Source organism: Lipotes vexillifer, unplaced genomic scaffold (genome assembly GCF_000442215.2).
Source record: "Lipotes vexillifer unplaced genomic scaffold, Lipotes_vexillifer_v1.1 scaffold229, whole genome shotgun sequence".
NCBI lineage: Eukaryota > Metazoa > Chordata > Mammalia > Artiodactyla > Lipotidae > Lipotes > Lipotes vexillifer.
In genome coordinates this window covers 1,321,881-1,338,467 of record NW_006771155.1, presented here as the reverse complement: position 1 = coordinate 1,338,467, position 16,587 = coordinate 1,321,881, and the positions used below count along the sequence as shown (strand labels likewise).

Here is a 16,587-nt window from a genome sequence, read left to right as displayed (position 1 = left end):
AAAAAAAAAAAAAAAAAAAAAAAAAGAATCACTTTACTGGAGTCAGAGCCTGGGACAGATCTGATGCCTATGGGGTGCCAGTATTTGCAAAATTTTGCTAAACATCCCCTCCGAAACCACAACTGAGCCACTTCAGAAAACTGTAACAACTGAAACAAATCTAGTGGTGATGAACTGAAAATCCCAGTCCCCCCACCAACCCCCATAGCAATTTTTGTCACGTCCACGCCCAGAAGAGAATTTACCTTATGTTAGCTCTTCTGATTCTCCCTGCACCACTCTCCTCAAGCCACCGCCTTCTGCATTAAGGTACCTTGTCAAAGACTCAAATATCAGAGCACAGAGTTTTCACCACATAGTCCTCTGATTCACCATTAAGTTCCATTTCAGTAGGCCTCAAAAACTTAAGCAAGGGGTAGGCTACCTCTGTTCATTCAAGATGACCAGAATCTTTAGCAAGATAAAATGATCTGCTTCCACAACTTATTTAAACTTTTCCAAGTCAGAAACTGATTTACCTTCCAAGATGTAAGCATTTTACAAAAAAATTCTGTAGTGAACATCTGCCGGATTGTATTCAGGGTATTCTATCTAGCCTGATAGGAGAGGGGACTCTACCTGCCCTGATAGGAGAGGGGACTCTATCTTACCCTCTTCTCTGCTACCTACTGCCTCACCCCTAGAAAGGCACAGAGCAAAAGCCTGGAGAAGGAGCCACGAGTGGACAGGGGTCTTGGGCTGCTTGGACGGGATACAGGGTGGCCACAGACACCGCTGTGCACAACCAGCACACAAGCACACCTGGGCCACATACACATGGTCTGGTGCCCTCACGGAGGTCCTACATGTGCTTGGCGCTCTTATTCCCACCTACCCGGCGCCATCAGGCGACCTGAATAGCGCTTGGAAGTCTCTGAAGGTGACCTTGTTCAACCCGCTGGCTGTACCGTGCTCTCACTGATGGATATTATAACCTTACCAATCCCTTAGCCTCCTAATTGACCAGATCTCTTCCTACCAAACAGGAGGGAGAGAAAGTTACCTGGTGAGGGGCTGCACAGCAAGTACAAAGTCTATCAGTGGCAGAGCAGGAATTAAGACTAGGCAACCACTATTAACTGTGTGGCTTTAGGTGCATTACTCACCCTCTCTTAAACTTGGCTTCACACATATACTAAGGGCATATGTTCCTCATAGAAGGAAAACACTTTGTACTTAATTCTGTGCAGGATCTTTGCATACTGCATATATATGTACCTATTAATTCATTATGAATTAAGTAATTGGGTAATTGGTATTCTGAATGCTTTTGTTTTGTTGTTTTTTGTTTTGTTTTGTTTTTTTTGCAGTACGCGGGCCTCTCACTGCTGTGGCCTCTCCCGTTGCGGAGCACAGGCTCCGGACGCGCAGGCTCAGCGGCCATGGCTCACGGGCCCAGCCGCTCCGCGGCATGTGGGATCTTCCCGGACCGGGGCACGAACCCACGTCCCCTGCATCGGCAGGTGGACTCTCAACCACTGCGCCACCAGGGAAGCCCCTGAATGCTTTTGATTGTGCAGAAGTATTTGGTGGATTATGATACGGGCTTTTTTTTTTCCATTTAAAATAATGCAATAAGTTTCTCCCCTTTGAAAAATTGATCATCCGGCACCTTTTCCAGAACCAATTAGATTTATACTCTGAGGGATGCCTTGATATGGAAGATACTTAGCACTGTCTTGGACACATGGCTTCCGAAAAATGGTAGCTGATATGACCAATAGTTTTCCCGATACTTTAGTTTCAAGAGGTTATTTGGCACAAAGCTTGATTCAACTGATTCACCTCCCTGGGTCCTGGTGTCGGTCCCATCTAACAGCTACCAACCTATGGACTTTTCTCTAGGGCTGAGGAGGGAACAGAAAAGGGCTGCTGTGGTTTTGGTGGTTGAGTTTAATATTGACACTCAGAGCTGATCTTGTTGGGAAGGCTACATCTGTTTGCTGAGTTTTTGGCCTCTCACAGTTGAGTTGGGGAGAAATTGGAATCTGTGTGGCTTGTGAAGAATGTGATTAATGCTTTGCTTTACAGATGGATGACATGTTTCTTTCTGGCTCAGATGGTATTTTCCAGATGTTACCCAGTGGGACACACAGCAGACATGGAATTAGGACCCCTGAAACTTCCACCTCAGAGAGCAGATTAAAAGATTTCATAGTAGATTATCCCACAGTGGGACAACTCCCCTGGGGCTCAAGATAGGCATATTTTATGTGTGTATGTATGTATGTATTTATTTACTGGCCAGACCACGCAGCATGTGGGAACCTAGTTCCCCAAGCAGGGATCAAATCTGCGTCCCCTGCATTGGAAGAGCAGACTCTTAACCACAGGACCACCAGGGATGTCCTTCAGATAGGCATCTCTTGATGCCTTCACTCTGAGGCTGGTGCCATGTCATGAGCTGCTTCTCAGATCCTGGGAGCATTCCCAGAAGCTACCCAACTGTCTTTGAAGAAACACAGCTCTTATCTTGCTGGGAGAGCTTCTCTTCCACAACCCCTGTGTCTGTCTTTTTCTCACTGTCCCAACACATTATCCCAAACACCTTCCTCTGCCATGTAAACTTCCCAGATTAGATAAGCCAGCTGTCTATCTGTGGTGGGTTGTGAAACAAAGCATCGTGGAAGAATTTTTAGTAATTCTCGAACCACCACCATTTCTGTTAATAGCAGGATGTGGTAACTGATTGCGTCTCAGAAAGGACTGACATCAATTCTCTTAGGTAGGCTAAGAGAGAAGCAGATGGTACTTGTTCATTCCGCTTTTACTCTTCTTAAGTGCCAGGCATGGTGCTAGAGGCTGAGGATAGACCTGTGCACAAAGCAGACAAAATCCAGCCTTAGGGCTTCCCTGGTGGCACAGTGGTTGGGAGTCCGCCTGCCGGTGCAGGGGATACGGGTTCGTGCCCCGGTCCGGGAAGATCCCACATGCCGCGGAGCGGCTGGGCCCGTGAGCCGTGGCCGCTGGGCCTGTGCGTCTGGAGCCTGTGCTCCGCGACGGGAGAGGCCACGGCAGTGAGAGGCCCGCGTACCGCAAAAAAACGAAACAAAACCAAAAAAACAAAACAAAACAAAACTCCAGCCTTAATGGGCCAGTTGTCTTCAAGAGGAAATAGAAAAGAAACAAGGAGACATAGTAATCTTAGAATCCTAGTTCTATGAAAAAAAGGAAAAATGGTAATGCTAGAGCTGCCTGTGGCTGTTAGGCACTTAATATGTGGCTCATCCCAGTTGCGATATGCTGGTACATGTAAAACACACAGCAGATTTCAAAGACGTAGTGTGACAAAAAGAACATCAAATAGCTCATTAATACTTTTTTAGAGTTTTGATTATGTGTTGAAATGATCATATCTTGCATAGTATTTCAAGAAAATATATTATTCACATTAATTTCACCTGTTTCTTTTTACGGTTTAAAATGTGGCTACTAGAAAATTTAAAACGTGCCTCACGTTTATAGCCTGTGTGATATTTTTGTTGAACGGTGCTGTGCCGGAGAACACGGGGCAGGGATGGGGACTTCGGAAATAGTATCTGGGAAGGCATCCCTGAGGAAGGGACACTTGAAACTGAGACCTGAGAAATCAGGTGGGAAAGAGCCTGGTGGAACTGACAGAAAATCACAGGGGCAGAAGTTGAGTGAGAGAGGTGGAGGGAGGCTAAGATAAGGTAAGAGAGGTAGGATGGGCAAAAGCCAGACTGAGGAGAAAATTATAAGGAGCTTGGATTTCATTCTAAATGCAATGAGGCATCACTTTAAAAAGCCAGAGTCAGTTGGTATTAATCAAGGCAGAAAAGTGACAGCGTGTGTTATTATAGTTGGAGATAGAAGGGTTGCATTTAGGGAATAAGGGCTTCTGGGAGGACATCCTTTTTATATAAAAGTCCAACGGTGATTGTCTTACTTGAATTGGGCTATTGAGGCTGCCCACTTTCCCCTCCTATTCATAAAATAATAAGCAACAGAGACTCTGTGGTTGTTAATGTTCTGGGACTATTTGTCAAGCTTTGTTTCTGTTTTTTTATAATTTATATATTATAATAATATATATTTTATATATATTATATATTTTTTATAATATAATAATATAATATAAATTATAATTATAATTTATATTATATTTATATAATATATAATATAATAATTTATATTATATTTATTTATATTTATAATTATAATTATAAAATATAATAATACATATTTTATAATTTATAACAATTTATTATTATTTTGTGGGGGTTTTTTGCACAGTGCTTCGCACCAGATGCCCTGTTACTAATAGCTGGAGGAATTTCGAGGATCAGCTCAGAGAGGAAGTGGTCCAGAGAGTTTCTCTCCTCCTCCTCTATTACATCATTCATCAGGAAGACATCTCTTCCAAGCTCAACATGAGTAATAAGGAGTATACATTTTACCTACACAGCCTTCTCAGCCTCAGGCAGGATGAAGACTCCTATTTCCTTTCACAGAATGAGACGGAAGATATCCTGGCTTTCACCAGGCAGTACTTTGACACTTCCAGAAGCCAGGTAAGAAAGTCAGAATTGCTAACTAGCTCTGCTGCTAAGATACAGTCTCAGAGCATGATTTTTTTGGTCACTAATTCATTCCTAGGATACTCAAAAACTTCTGAGAGGTAAGTAATTGTGGTTTTTAGTGATGGGATGTTAAGTGATGTAATTTAAAATTCTGAGTCTGAAGGGGGAAATGTAACAACTAATCATGTGAATGTACAGAAATATTTCTTTATTTTTTATTTTGTTTAAAATAATTCAGAATAAACCTCAACAAAGCTGTTTTGTTTTTAAAGAAAAAAAGAAGGGGAGGTGGATGTAATGATTAATCAGTTGTCAGATGAGTTTTAGGCGGAAGCTGGGTGGGTGGGCAGGCAGACCAGGTGACAGGGCAGCTCTGTTCCGAGTCCCCCTGAGCGCTAAAATGAGTGTGACGCATGGCTTTTGATCAGTCTCCAAGGACTGAACTATAGCGGTGAGAGCAGTGTGTCTATTTGCCTTGCCTTCTGGCAAGGGAAGGATTAGGCAGTAAGAGTTGGCAAGAGATGAATTAGTCATTAGTTAGTTCCCTGAGGATGCAGCTTGCAAAAAGCATTATTCACGACAGCACAGACATTATCTCTTTTGTGGCTTGTAATTGGTGCTGCATGTGTTCAGGGGTCCCAAGTGCTTTTCTTTTCTCATAGCTCCCACTCTTAGGAAATGGGCGTCTTGTTGCCTTCATTACTATTCCAGCAAAAGCTGGCCTTTCAATTACCTTTTTGCTTTCTGCTTTGTAATGGGAAGTTTGAGCTGAAAACGTTCTCTGAACGTGGGGTCTTTTAAGCCATATTTTCTTAAAGAATGAATTGAGGAGCCACCAGCACATTCTGAAGACTGTGGCAGAATGTGGTTTGTTTTTTTTTTCTCTTGAATTATTCATTGACATGTGTCTTAGTCCGTTTGGGCTGATATAACATAAATGCCATAAACTGGGTGGTTTACAAACAACAGAAATTTATTCTCATAGTTCTGGAGGCTGGGAAGTCCAAGATCAAGGCACTGGGCAGATTGGGTGTCTGGTGGGAGGCTACTTTTTGGTTAACAGATGGTCATCTTTTTGTTGTGTCCTCACCTGGTGGAAGGAGCAAGGGAGCTCTTGGGATCTCTTATACAAGGGCACTAATTCCATTCATGAGGGCTCCACCCTCATGACCTAATCACCTTCTAAAAGCCCCACCTCCTAATACCATCACATTGATAATTAGGATTTCAACATGCAAATTTTGGGGGGTGACACAAACATTCATTCTATAACAACATATAGTGATAAATTTGATTCTTGACCTCAATTCTGGTTTCTAGGAGTTCACAGGTATCTGTGCAATCATGCTACAACATAATGCCAGCAAACATGTCCTCCAATTTGCTGTAAATTTCTCTTGTAATTGGCAGAACAAATGGAAAGACTGTTTACTAAGGACTTTGTGGATATCACTTCAGTAACTCTAATCTTGTGGCTCTCAAACTTTGGTTATATTTTTTCTTTCTATTTCCAAGGGATAAAATGGGGTTCCTCTATAGAATTCAGTTTTTTGCTTAAATAGGGAGGTGTGCCTACCTAGAATTTCCTCAGTTCAACATCTACGTAATGTAAGATTGGTTCAAATGAGCCACTAGGATTTTAGTCATCCTATGTGTTACTGTCTTGATACAGGTTAAATGCAAATGCAAAGCCAGAACTTAAAGGCAGATGGAGTATATATATTTAATGTAGATTTATGGTTATCCAACATATACTGCAAATACCTGGGCTTCTGAAAGTATGTGAGATTAAACATTCCTAGAACAGAATAAACTAATTCAATATTATGTGTAGACCTACCTTATTCATCTATTCAGTCAAGAAGAAGTGAGCTACTGATGAGTCATAACCCTGTGCTAGGCCTTAGAACAACTATCTCCTGGAGGATACCACTGTCACCAGTTCCTGGGAAGGGTCGTGTGGCCCATGCCCTTGGGGTAGGCTTCCGCTAGGAAGTCAGTCATTCTAGACTTTTTCAGGAGGCCTCTTGGCGCCTCACTGCAGGCTGCTGCTCTCTTTGACTAAGGGGTGTAAGGTCACAGAAGATGCTGGCAGTCCAGGCCCAGCATGACTAGCATTTCTAGGTCTTGCTTTCATGGGACTCAACCTCCATAGGTCAAGCCACTAACAGCAACTCCAGGTGGGCCTTAACCAGCTCACTAAGAGAAACAACCTTACACCATCATATTCTGATCTAGCGACCCTCCCTAATGGTCCAGAATCTAAATATCCCTCTATTCTTTGCTTCTCTTCCTACTCTGTTTTATCTTCCTGACTCAATCTCTTAATGCAACCACCTCTGTCCATTCTTTCCACTCTTTTGCTGTTTCCATGGTAAATGTACATGGTGCTCTACTAGCCCTGCCTCTTATATGGAGAACGGGTATTCGTGACCACATCCTAAGGACTTCGGGATTGGAAACCATGGTTAGAATCCTCCTTTGTCCTCAGTGGCACATTGAGAGGTTTCTCTTTCACACCCTCCATGAAAAACTCACGCTTCTATGAGGTTCACACTCTGTTATTTTAACTTGTTATTGTCGTCCATGAATCTTCTGGCTCCTTCTCCAAATTTGTTAAAATTTTGGTAACTGCCTCTCCGCCTTCCCCGCTGCTCCCCACCGTAGCTCTGAATAGACTTTTACCAAGCTCACCAATTACAAACTTAAAAAGGAAATAAATCCAGGATATTGAATATAGCTCCCTAAACCATAGTAGAAAAGAGTATGAAACAGAATATATATATATATATATATATATATATATATGTATAGTTGAGTCACTTTGCTGTACAGCAGAAATTAAATACAACATTGTAAATCAATTGTACTTCAATAAAATAAAAAAACAGGTAGATAAATAAATAAGTCTGATCCACACTTTTCCCACCTTGTCCTATGTCACAAGAAGGGAACATTGACATAGTAACCTTCCCGTGAGTCCTCATTTGATGAACATACTTCCTCCTTCCCACACTCCTGTACATTGTGTTTCTCAGCCATCTCTGTCCTCCTCTTTGCTCCCTCACTTTTGTCAAGTCTTGCCTCCAGGAAGCTCTCTTTTGCTCTTTGATTTCTGTCAGCCCATACTTCATGTTCTTTCCCATTCGCATCGCCCCCATCTCCTGGTTTCTTCTCACTTGTCCAGCTGTTCTGCACCAGGTTCCTTTGAAGGATCCACTTGACCTGCCACCCCTTAAAGCACGGCATCCTTCTTGGACCCCACTTTGGTTTTCCCTCTCCTCCCCCTACATATTCTTGTCGAGTGAGATGCTCTCACAACGTCAAGCACTCCTAAGCACTGATGACGTTCAATTCTCTTGCAAGCCAGCCCAGATTTCTCTTTTGAGCCATCGACTCATATGTACACCCATCTTTAAAAATCTCCATGTGTATATTTCTTCAGCACTTGAAGCTCAATATTAAAGTCAAAAGTCATATTTCTATTCCTGAACCTGTTCTTTCTTTGATGTTGCTTATGTAGCTCTTGTAATAGTCTCTACTTTGGCTTGTAGATGCTGCACATTCCTGTTTTTTTTTTTTCTCACTGACCCCCATTTTCACCTTTGCAGGCTCTTTCTCTGGGTAGATTTTAAGCTTAGTGCTCTTTCAGGTGTGGTCTTAGCTCCCATCATTCTATATGCTTTCTCTGGGGTAGCACATCTATACTTAAAGATGACTCTCCAGAGTGTATCTCCATCCCAGACCTCTTCCCTGAACTCCAGACCCACATAGACTATACAACACCTTTTCTTTAAGGATATGGTAAAGGCACCTCACACTTAAAATATCCAAAATCAAGGTTATAAATCAACCCAACGAGATCCAGTCTTCATGTATCACTTCATAGGTCAGCAAGTAGCATCATCATCCAGTCAAATGCCCAACTAGAAATTTTATTTTCCAAATTTCTTCCCCCTTTATATCTAATCCAAGTCCTACTGCTGTTACCTCCTGAAGAGATCCCTAACCTGTTGACTTACCCCATTATCATCATCACTGTCCTGTACCTGGGCTACAGTAATAGCCTTCTTACTGTGCTACTGGGAAGCACTGACTCTCTTTCCAGTCTATTTGTGCTCCACCAGGTAGCCAGAGTGAATTTGTCAAAACACACATCCAGTCCTATAACCCCCATTCCCAAACCTTGCTCAGAATTCCCCTTTGGCTTCCGGTTGATTTGAGGATAAAGGGCGAACTCCGCTAAATGCCAGTAGACCTTCAGCGTTCACCATATGCTCCCCTTTCTCCGCCCACTCCAGTGACTGCCCTCCTTCCAGCTGTGCATATCTGCCATCCTTTTTCCTGCTACAAAAACTTTGCATATGCTGTGTCTCCTGCCTGGGCTATTCCTTTCTCCCACTCCTTCAGATCAGTGTGTGTGTGTGTGTGTGTGTGTGTGTGTGTGTGTGTGTGTGCGCGCGCGCACACGCGCATGCACACGCGCATGCACACGTGCGCCACAATCCCAAGGAAGCCTTCTTGGATCTGCCTGACTGGGTCAAATAGCTGTCTATTTTTACATCATTGTACCATGTACCTCTCCTTTAAAGCAATTGCCAAAGTTATCAACTTACATTTGATTACATTATTGTTTTATTAACAATAGTGAACTTTAAGCTCCAGGGCAGGCAGACACTGCTTTTGGTTTGAGTCACCACTGCATTTCCAGTACCTAGGGAAGCACCAGATATATACTGGGTATTTGGGGGGAGAATTTGTGGGATAGTGGGCGGTATTACCATTATACAGTTGTCAAACCCAGAAACCTGAGTCTTTTTTTTTTTTTTTTTTTTTTTTTTTACGTGGGCCTCTCACTGCTGTGGCCTCTCCCGCTGCAGAGCACAGGCTCCGGACGCACAGGCTCAGCGGCCATGGCTCACGGGCCCAGCCGCTCTGTGGCACATGGGGTCTTCCCAGACCGGGGCACGAACCCATGTCCCCTGCATCAGCAGGCGGACTCTCAGCCACTGCGCCACCAGGGAAGCCCCTGAGTCATTTTTGACTCTGCACTCCTCCACATTTTCTTCCAAGTCCTTCCGAGGCTAACTTCTTAATATTCTTCAAATGCATCTGCTTCTTTCCATGTCTGGTGCTACCGTCTTAGGTCACGAGATATTTTGGATCAACCAATAACTTCTTAACTAGACTTCTTGCCCTCAAGTTCTAACCCTGTCAATCCATTTACTACTTTGCCACCTGAGTGACACTTCTGTAACCTACCTTATTGTACATTCTCTAGTTTATAATATTCAGTGGTTTCTCTGGGGCCTTAAGGGGAAATTTATTTTTTAAATTTAATTGAAGTGTAGTTGATTTACAATGTGGTGTTAATTTCTGCTGTACAGCAACGTGACTCAGTTATACATATATATATATGTGTGTATTTTTTTCATATTCTTTTCCATGATCGTTTGTCACAGGATATTGAATATAGTTCCCTGTGCTCTACAGTAGGACAAGGAGAAAGATTTGACAAATAAGAATCAATGGGATGGGAGTTAGAAAATTCAGTGTCATGGAAGATGAGAGAAACAAGTATTTTCCAGATAGAGTTCTATCTGAGACTAGAGAATGATGGTAGGCACATTCCCACAAACAATTCACTCCTCTTTTAGAAGAGTGATTCCTTGTCTTTTGGGGAAATCCTAGAGATGTTCTAATCAGAATAATTTCAGAAGTTAAAATTTTCTTTTTACTTTGTGTCTGATTTCAGTGTATGGAAACCAAAGCGCTGCAGAAAAAATCTGGTATCTCAAGCAGCGATGGTGCCGATGAAAATACACTTCCTCAGTTGGCGGAGACAATCATTGCTTTGTCCCTCCAAGGTGTTTGTCTGGGACAAAGAAACTTGCCGTCCCCAGACTATTTTACAGAATATATTTTCAGTTCCTTGAATAGTACAAATACTCTCCATCTATCAGGTAAGGATGCTTTTCATGAATTTCATTTCCCAGTCACACCTACTAAATATAAACTGTGCCAAAAACAAAAGCAGAATCGTTGCGATGACTGAATTTGTCCAGGTATGTTTTAAACACCCTTTTAATCTCAGCATGTAGTGAGACAGCCCAGGGGGCCTTTTCAGGGCAGACATGCTATGATATGTATGTGGTGATAAGGCAAAAATATGCACTCAGGGCTTCCCTGGTGGCGCAGTGGTTGAGAGTCCGCCTGCCGATGCAGGGGACATGGGTTCGTGCCCTGGTCCGGGAGGATCCCACATGCCGCGGAGCGGCTGAGCTGGTGAGCCGTGGCCGCTGAGCCTGCGCGTCTGGAGCCTGTGCTCCGCAACGGGGGAGACCACAACAGTGAGAGGCCCGCGTACCGCAAAAAAAAAAAAAAAATGCACTCAGCTCGTTTGAGCAGGGCTGATGAAATTGTGGATGGAGAGCCAAAGGGAGAGACTTTATGATCTGCTACTAGTGCTAACTGAACACTTTCCTGTTTGGTACAAAGTGCTGGGCCCGGGGGGACAGAGTATCACGTAGGAGGATAAAATAGTATTCTAAAGGGTGCAAGAGGCTTGGTAGCAGTTTGCTTGGAACCATAAAAGTAAGTCATTTAATGTTAAATAAAAGTACTGTAAAATACGCATCCTGGCTACATTCGTGACAGCCAGCATTTGAGGGATCTGAGGTAAAATAAGACATCACGAAAGGAATCAGAATGTGTGTTTCACGCATTTCTTTGTACTTAACAAGACATTAAGAGTGAAATGACTTATTTTTTCATCTGCATCAGAATGCCCTGCTTTGCACACACACCAAGGTCACATTCTTCCTCTTGAGAAGTCACAACATAGAAGAGAAATACAAATTTTCCAAGGTACCAGCAACACCCTCATGATCTAGATAAATGTTCCAACTCTGAAAGGGATCAAGAGCTAGGAGTCATACAATTCCATGCAGAGCTTTCTCTGACTTGTTTGTCTAACCCACTGAACGACAGGTGTGTTTTTCTGCAATTCGTCTGTATTTGCTTTAAGAAATGAGAGAGGGAAATCTTCATTAAGATGAAAGTTGAAGTATAATTCAGTCGTGTTACCTAGATGTCATCACTAGGAAATAGGCCGGGGAAAAGCATGCCACGCTGAGAATGATTTTTTTGTTTTTTTTATTTGGTACGCGGGCCTCTCACTGCTGTGGCTTCTCCCGTTGCGGAGCACAGGCTCCAGACGCGCAGGCTCAGCAGTCACGGCTCACGGGCCCAGCCGCTCCGCGGCATGTGGGATCTTCCCGGACCGGGGCACGAACCCGTGTCCCCTGCATGGCAGGCAGACTCCCAAGCACTGCGCCACCAGGGAAGCCCAAGAGGAGGATTTTTTTTAAAGCATCTATTACAAATATCACTGCTAAAAAAAAGAATGATTCCTTAATATCATAAAAATTGCCTTCATGTTCACATTTTTCTCCTTTTTAAAAAATATTTTTAGTTTTTATTGAACCAGAATGTAAATAAGGTCCATAAAATGTGAATTGTTGGTATGTCTCTGACGTTTTACTTTTGATAGGTGTCATGTCCTTCCCCTCCATTCTATTTTGTTGCAAATTTTTTGTTGAAAAAACCAAAAAGCGGTCGTTTATCCCATCTGGATTTTGCTGACTGCATTCCTACTCATTTTACATGTGTTTTTAAAAATTAATTAATTTACTTATTTTTGGCTGCCCTGGGTCTTCGTTGCTGCATGCGGGCTTTCTCTAGCTGCAGTGAGCGGGGGCTACTATTCGTTGCCGTACGTGGGCTTCTCCTTTCGGTGGCTTCCCTTGTTGAGGAGCATGGACTTTAGGCACGCAGGCTTCAGTAGTTGTGGTGGGCAGGCTTCAGTAGTTGTTGCCACAGGCTCAGTAGTTGTGGCTCGTGGGCTCTAGAGCGCAGGCTCAGTAGTTGTGGCTCGTGGGCTCTAGAGCGCAGGCTCAGTAGTTGTGACGCACGGGCTTAGTTGTTCCATGGCATGTGGGATCTTCCCGGACCAGGGCTCGAACCCGTGTCCCCTGCATTGGCAGGCAGATTCTTAACCACTGCACCACCAGGGAAGTCCCTTACATGTGTTTCTGTGCACCGTGTTTCATGTATATTGATTTTTATACGTAGAGGTTTGATTAGTTTTAGGTTGTTTATTTATTTGGGGCTACAGTCTGATCGTTGGTATCTTCCGTCGGCAGCGCATAACATCTGGTTGTCTCTTTCTGAGAAGTTATAAGCTATTGATGGTCATTGCCTAGGTTGATCAGTTGTTGGGGGCTTACACAGTGGTGATCTTCTGATTCTCTCAGTTCTTTGTGTTTCAGTGTAATAATCCTATAGTGGAAAATCTTTCCCTCACCACAATTTCATTTTATTGAGGTTCTTAAAGGAAAGTAAGGATAAACTCTTGATTCTTTAATTTACCACTTTACAAAATAATAACATAGTTTCCTTGCATCCTTCAAGGAACAATGAGCTTTTCTTTTTATATCATTATGATCTCTTATCTCTCAATCTATTGTCATTATTATCCTTTTGATACTCAGATCGTTCCCTCTTTGACAAGTGGAATCTTATTCAAGGTGGCTGTAAGTCCTTTTGTCAAAACCCTTAACACATTTTATATCTCCCTTGCTCTCCAGTATAAAATATTCCAGGTTCATCTTGTACATTTTCTGCCTGAGCTGGGATAATTGTTTCTCCAAATATTTTTTATCTTTATACAAACCAATTAATCAGACTTTTCTCTTATTACTTTTGGATTTTGAGTTAGAGTTGAGAAAGTTTCCCACATTCCCAGGTTATAGAAGAAGTTACTCGTGTTTTCTTCTAGTACTTGTAGGCTTGCATTTCTGATCCATTTAGGATTAATTCTGGTGCATGTTGTGAGGATTAGATCCAGTTTGTTTTCTCTATACGACTATGCAGTTTTCTTTATACCTTTTATTTAAAATGCAGTGGAAATTATTTCCTCCACTGGTTTGAGATGCTTCTTTTATATAATAAAATGATAAATGCAATCAGGTCTATTTCTGTTTTCCATTCTGTTCTATTGGCCCACTTGTCTATCCATGTGCCAGTACTATACTGTTTTACTTACAGTGGCTTTATAGTATATTTTAATTTCTGATAGAGCTAGCCTTCTTCATTGCTCTTCTTTTCAGGGTCTTCCTGGCTTGTTCATTCTTCCTAACAAATATCACCTAACTGTCAAGCTCTGGGAAAAAATAACCCTGTGATAATTTTATTATAATTGCAAAATAATTATAACTTAGAAATGATATTTATAAGATGTTGCATTTTTATATCCCTTAGTGTTTCTATTTGTGCATATCTACATGTGTGCTTTTGTGGAGTGTTTTATTATTTCCCTCACATAGGTTTTAGACATTTCCTGGTACATTTATACCTAGGCATTTAACTTTCCTTGTGGCTCTCTTACCTGGGGTCCTCTCTTTCATTACAGCTTCTAACTGGTCTTTGTCTATGTGAAGGTTAGTGATTTTTTTGAGATTAATTTTATAACCTGTTCCATGATTAAATCTTTCATTTTATTTTGCCCTAATTTTTTAGAGTTTTCAGACAGTTTTGCCTCTTCTTTTTCAATTCGTGTGTCTCTTTTCTTTGTCATCTAATTACATTGCTTAATAACCCCAATATAATGGTAAATATTTTGAGAATGGTCTGTACCCTTATCATATTTTAGACTTTGAAAGAAAAGTTTGTTTCGTCATTGAGTTGAGAGAACAGTGATAAAGAAATGTATTTATAGTCTTTTATATTAATCCACATATTTACACTTCTAGTACTCTTCATTTCTTCCTGTGGACTTGACTTACCATTCAGATCATTTCTTTTCAGCTTAAATAACTTCATCTAGTGTTTCTTGTAAGACAGTTCTGGTACCAGTGAATTCTCCATTCATTGTTTATCTGGGAATAATTTTATTTCACCTTCATTTTTTAAATTCATTTATTATTTATATTATTTTTAACATCTTTATTGGAGTATAATTGCTTTACAATGGTGTGTTAGTTTCTGCTGTATAACAAAGTGAATCAGCTATATGTATACATAAATCCCCATATCCCCTCCCTCTTGCATCTCCCTCCCACCCTCCCTATCCCACCCCTCTAGGTGGTCACAGAGCACTGAGCTGATCTCCCCATGCTATGCAGCAGCTTCCCACTAGCTATCTATTTTACATTTAGTAGTGTATATATGTCCGTGCCACTCTCTCACGTCGTCCCAGCTTACCCTGCCCCCTCCCCGTGTCCTCAAGTCTATTCTCTACATCTGCATCTTTATTCCTGTCCTGCCCCTAGGTTCTTCAAAACCTGATTCCATATATATGTGTTAGCATACAGTATTTGTTTTTCTCTTTCTGACTTACTTCACTCCATATGACAGACTCTAGGTCCATCCACCTCACTACAGATAACTCAGTTTCATTTCTTTTTATGGCTGAGTAATATTCCATTGTATATAGGTGCCACATCTTCTTTATCCATTCATCTGTCGATGGACACCTAGGTTGCTTCCTCACCTTCATTTTTGAAGGGTTGTTTTGCTGGATATTAAATCCTTAATTGATAGTTTTTTTCTCTCAGCATTTTGAACATCTTATTCCACTACTTTCTGGCCTCTATTTTTCAGATGGGAAGTCAGCTATTGATTGTATCAGTGCTCCCTGGTATGTGATGAGTCATTTTTCCATCACTGCTTTCAAGATATATCTTTGACTTTCAACCATTTGACTATGTCTGGGTTTGGATCTTTTATATTTATCCTACTTGATGTCTGATGAGCTTCTTTTTGTTTTGTTTTGTTTTGTTTGTTTGTTTTTTGACCACGCCCCATATTATTTCCCCAACCTGGGACCTTGACAGTGAGAGCATGGAGTCCTAGCCACTGGACCACCAGGGAATTCCCTCTGATGAATTTTTTGAACGTTGTAGATTAAGGCTTTACATCAAATTCAGAGAGTTTTTAGCCATTATTTCCTCCAGTATCTTTTTCTACTTCTTTCTCTTTCTTCTCTCCAAGTGACTGCCACTACATATGGGTCAGTATATTTGCTGTTTCCCACAGGTCTCTGAGACTTGTTCTTTCTTTTTCTCTTTGTTCTTCAGATTAGATTATTTCTATTAATTTATCCCCATATTCAGCACTTCTTTCTTCTGCCATCTCAGTATGCTGTTGCACTCCTCTAGTGAATTTTTCACTTCATTTATTCTGTTCTTCTACTCCAGAATTTCCATTTAGACTTTTATATAGTTTTGATCTCCTGATTGAAAATTGCTATTTGTTAATTTATTATTGTCATACTTTCCTTTAATTTCTCAAATATTATTCTCCTTAGTTCCTTGAACATACTTATAATGACTGCTTTGAACTCTTCGTCTGGTAAATCCAACATCTGGGAATACTCACATACATATTTATTGACTGCTTTTTCCCCTGACTCTGAGTCACACTTTTCCATTTCTTTGCAGCTCTCTCTCTCTCTCTCTCTCTCTCTCTCTCTCTCTCTCTCTCTCTCTCTCTCTCTCTCTCTCTCTCTCTTTTTTGTTGTTGTTGTTGGAACTGGCCATTTAAAATAAAATATTGTAGTAATTCTAGTCTGCGGTTTTCCTACTACTGATGGTAACATTTAGGAAAACACCAGAGGTATTTTTTTCACAAGTAGAAAGATGAATAAATCCCAGGATATTCACCATAATATTCAGTTATTCTCTGTATCAATCATTTTTTAAGGCTACAGCTGTACCAAGGGAAACTAAACTGCAGTCTGGAAACTGACAACCATACCACAGTAGCATTAGAAAACAAAGTCTCTTTTGTCCCAGTAATCTCAGCTGCTTTTCAATTCCTGTTTCTTTCCTGCATTAAACACTGAAGAGGAAAATGGTTAGATTGACTTTACATTAAAGTTATAGTTAATCTGGGCTTCCCTGGTGGTGCAGTGGTTGAGAGTCCGCCTGCCGATGCGGGAGAC

The 16,587-nt window shown here is 41.5% G+C and overlaps 1 protein-coding gene across 1 annotated transcript in view; it reads left to right on the top strand.

The window, feature by feature from the left end:
• The window catches only part of SLC39A12 (solute carrier family 39 member 12), a 73,539-nt gene that overhangs the window by 4,429 nt on the left and 52,523 nt on the right, over positions 1–16,587 (top strand). The window contains 3 exon segments of the mRNA XM_007446570.1: positions 4,297–4,330; positions 4,333–4,574; positions 10,339–10,546. Coding sequence (XP_007446632.1) covers positions 4,297–4,330; positions 4,333–4,574; positions 10,339–10,546 — 484 coding nt within the window.